General features: G+C 64.2%; 1 protein-coding gene across 1 annotated transcript in view; it reads right to left on the minus strand.

Moving 5' to 3' along the window:
• The window catches only part of ZZEF1 (zinc finger ZZ-type and EF-hand domain containing 1), a gene marked incomplete at its 5' end in the record, with an annotated part of 66,436 nt that overhangs the window by 11,339 nt on the left and 51,545 nt on the right, over positions 1-3,552 (minus strand). Inside the window, 5 exons of the mRNA XM_027848864.1 lie at positions 801-899; positions 1,515-1,683; positions 1,964-2,521; positions 2,615-2,750; positions 3,387-3,487. Coding sequence (XP_027704665.1) covers positions 801-899; positions 1,515-1,683; positions 1,964-2,521; positions 2,615-2,750; positions 3,387-3,487 — 1,063 coding nt within the window. The remainder of the gene's footprint in view (positions 1-800; positions 900-1,514; positions 1,684-1,963; positions 2,522-2,614; positions 2,751-3,386; positions 3,488-3,552) is intronic.

Here is a 3,552-nt window from a genome sequence, read left to right on the forward strand (position 1 = left end):
GGAGGGAGAGAGAGAGAGGGAGGGAGGGGGGGAGAGAGAGAGAGAGACGGAAGGAAGGGAGAGGAGGAAGGAAAAACAGTGTCCCCAAAACAGCTCCTGCCCCACTCCAGGCTTACGTCCCCAGCTGCCTCGTTTGCTCATTCGTTGCAGGCCCTGCCGTCTCGTCTCTCCCGTCACCCTCCTATCCAACCAGTGGCCAATTTCTGTCCATCTGACAACCACATTTTTGGCCCCCATCCTGTCCTCTTCTCCCCATTCCCTCATAGGACTGCATCATTTTTAATGGTGAAAAACCAGAAACAACAGAGATTTGGCGCCTGGAGGCGGCAACACAGATCAGTTACTAATGTAATGGCAAAGTACGGTCCACCAAAAACGCTCCTGTGAATGACCAAGACCACGCTTGGCCCCCTTGGCGCCTGAGGCTACAGCGCCCTGCACCCAAGGAGAAGAGGGCATGGCCCCCGGACACACGGCCAGGTGGTGCGAGAGGCAGAAGAGGCTGAAGTCGGGCCTCGCCCCCGGGACCGCTCTGCACGGCTCTCAAGGACTGGACACACCTGGCCAGGCATGGGACAGTTCGTCCAGTGATGCCTTTCCGTAAAGGGCCATAATTGAAAAAAAAATGAAAAAGAATCCCAAGCAGTAAGAGGACGCGGGTGGCCGGGGGCTGTATGCCTGAGAAGAGGCGTCAGGGCAGCTCTGGGCGGGTGCGCGCTGCACGGCGCTGGGCACACGGACGCCTCGGCAGGCGCCTGCTCTGGGAAGACGGCACCACGCCCTCCACGCGGCAGCCCTACCTGTCTGAAATCTGCCCAGGTGGCCGGCGGTCACGGTGAACTTGTAGCCCCACTCCGTGTTGCTCATGTCGGACGTGAACCTGTAGTACAGCGTGTCTCCTGCGGTGAGCCGAGAGCCAAAAGCAGAGGTGAGGCCTGCCGACCTCCGGGGGGCCGCCCACCTCTGCGGGGAGACCTCCAAGGTCCAGTCTCGCCTGTCAGCCCTGGCACCTGAGCTCGCGGGAACCGCGGGGAGCCCTACGACCTCCTTCCTCGAACCCCTCGGCCAACGGACCGAACCCACTGCCGCCCCGAGGAGGCGGTGACTGGGGCGTCCTGGCTTCCAATCCTAACGGGGGCACTTACTAGCTAGCTACGGGACCAAACGAGTCATTTTGGGCATCTGGAGGACAGAAGTAATACCTTCCACAGGACCTCTCACAGAGGGCACGCACGGAGAGCCCCACACGCTGCTGCAGCTCAGGCGCACGAGACTTGGGGCGGGCAAGGGAGAAGAGGGCCCCGTGCGAGCTCGGGGAGGTCCCGAGCGGCACGACCACGGGGTACTCTCAACGTCTACGGCAACCCTCATGCTGCCCGGAGCCCGAGCCGGGCGTGTTCCTCGCCGTCTGCGGGTGCTTGGGCTGGGGGTGCGGGGGTGGACCGGGCGCCTAACGGGAGCGCCTCCATCACCCTCCCCTGGGGGCCCCTCGCAAACAAGCGTGCGCCAACTACCTGGAAGCTCAAAATCGATCCATTTCTGGGAAGAGCCGCTGAAATTGTGTCGGTCCTGCTGGAAGTCGCTGCTGCTGGCCACGGCGAGCTCGTCGCAGCCCTCCTCGGTGCTGCATTGCGGGTCAAACCTCACCGAGAGGTAGACGGCGCCGGGGATGTGAACTCTGTCCTGAGAGGGGACCACAGCAGACGGCCTGAGCCCCGACTGCTCGGCCTGAGCCCTGCTCCCCGCCGGCTCCCCCGCCAGACTGCTCGAGGGCGGGGCCTTTCTCCTTTCACTGGCGTCCTCACAGCTCTGCACAGCGGCAGGCACCTGGCAGGAGCTTAATCGACGTCTGCCGGCGATAAATCGCTCTGGATCCTGAGGCGGGAGCAGCCGGCACACCCAAGGGACAGGCCAGTCTCCTCCCCACCCCAGGCCCACGGCCTTGCCTGCGGCCCGTACGCACCTCAAAGGCGGTGTTGTTCTTGTACGGGTGCTTGGATTCGCGCACTTGCACGGCTGTCCCTGGCTCCTCCATGAAGTGGCAGGCCGTGAGCGCCACGGGGCCCAGCATGTCCTCGCCACAGCCGCGGAGCACCTTGTGCAGAATCTGCGAGAAACGCGTTGGCGAGGGGTCGCGGCTCTCACCCCGCGCGCTCCTCCCCTCCTCCCACAGCTGCGTCTCCTCCAGCTGCATGAGCATGTCCAGGATGTAGGCCATCTGGGCTGGGCTGCCGAGCTCCAGGACGTCGGCGGTGATGGGCACGGACTCTGGCCACTGGGCGAGGAGGGAGGCCAGCACGTGCCTGGCGTAGAGCACGGCCGTGGCCTCGTTCACACGGTGCAGGTAGGCGCGGGAGGCGCCCTTGGCCCGAGAGCCCAGCTCCTTGTGCAGGAGCCCGGCGCTCTTGGCCCGCCGCTGCTTGGTGTAGCTGAGCCGCAGGTCGCTCTCGGTGCTGGTGATCAGCTTCTGGGTCACGGGGTCGGACTCTTCGGCTGCTCGGTCACAGGCCGCAGGCTTTGACTGCCGATAAAGAGCCCTCGGTCAAGACCCGGCCCCGCCCGCCTCTCCGGGGCCCACACCTCGAGCGGAGCCCGGAGGGGCCAGGCAACCTACCCAGCACGGCGGGACCGTCACGTCCGTATCCACAGCCCGCGAGCTCAGCTCCTCCAGCCGCAGGCGCTTCCGGGGCTGCCACTTCTGGGCGAGGCTCCGGATCTGCTCGTCGGTGGTGATCACACCCCCATCAAACCTTCAGGAAAGAGAGCGCACACTTGTGGGCAGAGGGCACCGGGCAGCAAAGCATGCAGGGCCCGGGGCCGTGAAGATCAGAGTTCCAATCCAAACTCGGGCACTTCCCAGCAGGGTGACCCGCCCCAGGCGAGCAATATCACGGCTGCCTCAGTTTCTTCATCCTCATGAGAAGTGGGGGTTCTATCTCTAAAGTCTCGGTCAATGCTGGGATGGTAGTCCTGGAGGTGCCTCAATATCCCGGCCCGCGATGGTCTGGTCCACCCCCAGAGCACTTCTACGGCCCCAGGCTCCTCCTCCCCATCAACCATTTCCCCCCCAGGGGCCTGGTGTAGATGAGAGGAAGGAGAACCAAAGCAGGACGCAGCCTCCCGCGCCCCAAGGGGCTCCAGTCCTGGGCCGGCTCACTGACCTTCACAGGCAAGGGGAGGGGCTCCATTAGGGCTCAGTGACCAAGCCAGCCTCGGGACCCACGTCCCCTCCCCCACTGGTCATGCGGGTCTGCGGGGCTCCCCCTCCATGTAATGTAAGCTCCGCACGGGCAGGGACCATCTTAGCAACCCCACGGTGCCTGCCCCAGAGGGGCTGCGGGACACCCTGACATTTGTGTCCCCACTGTCCTCCCCGGCTTCCTGACCTCCTCTGAACCTCCAGGAAGAAGGAATCCGTCCTCTTCATCTGCAGCTCGTACATGGCCCGGAGGATGGGCAAGGGGGCATTCAGGGCATCGTGGGTCATCTGGAGAATCAAGGCGAGGGGGAATGAGGAAAAGGGGAAGAGGGAGGAGAGAAAAAGAGACCGAG

The sequence above is a fragment of the Vombatus ursinus genome, unplaced genomic scaffold (assembly GCF_900497805.2).
Source record: "Vombatus ursinus unplaced genomic scaffold, bare-nosed wombat genome assembly UNPS02006874.1, whole genome shotgun sequence".
Classification (NCBI taxonomy): Eukaryota; Metazoa; Chordata; class Mammalia; order Diprotodontia; family Vombatidae; genus Vombatus; species Vombatus ursinus.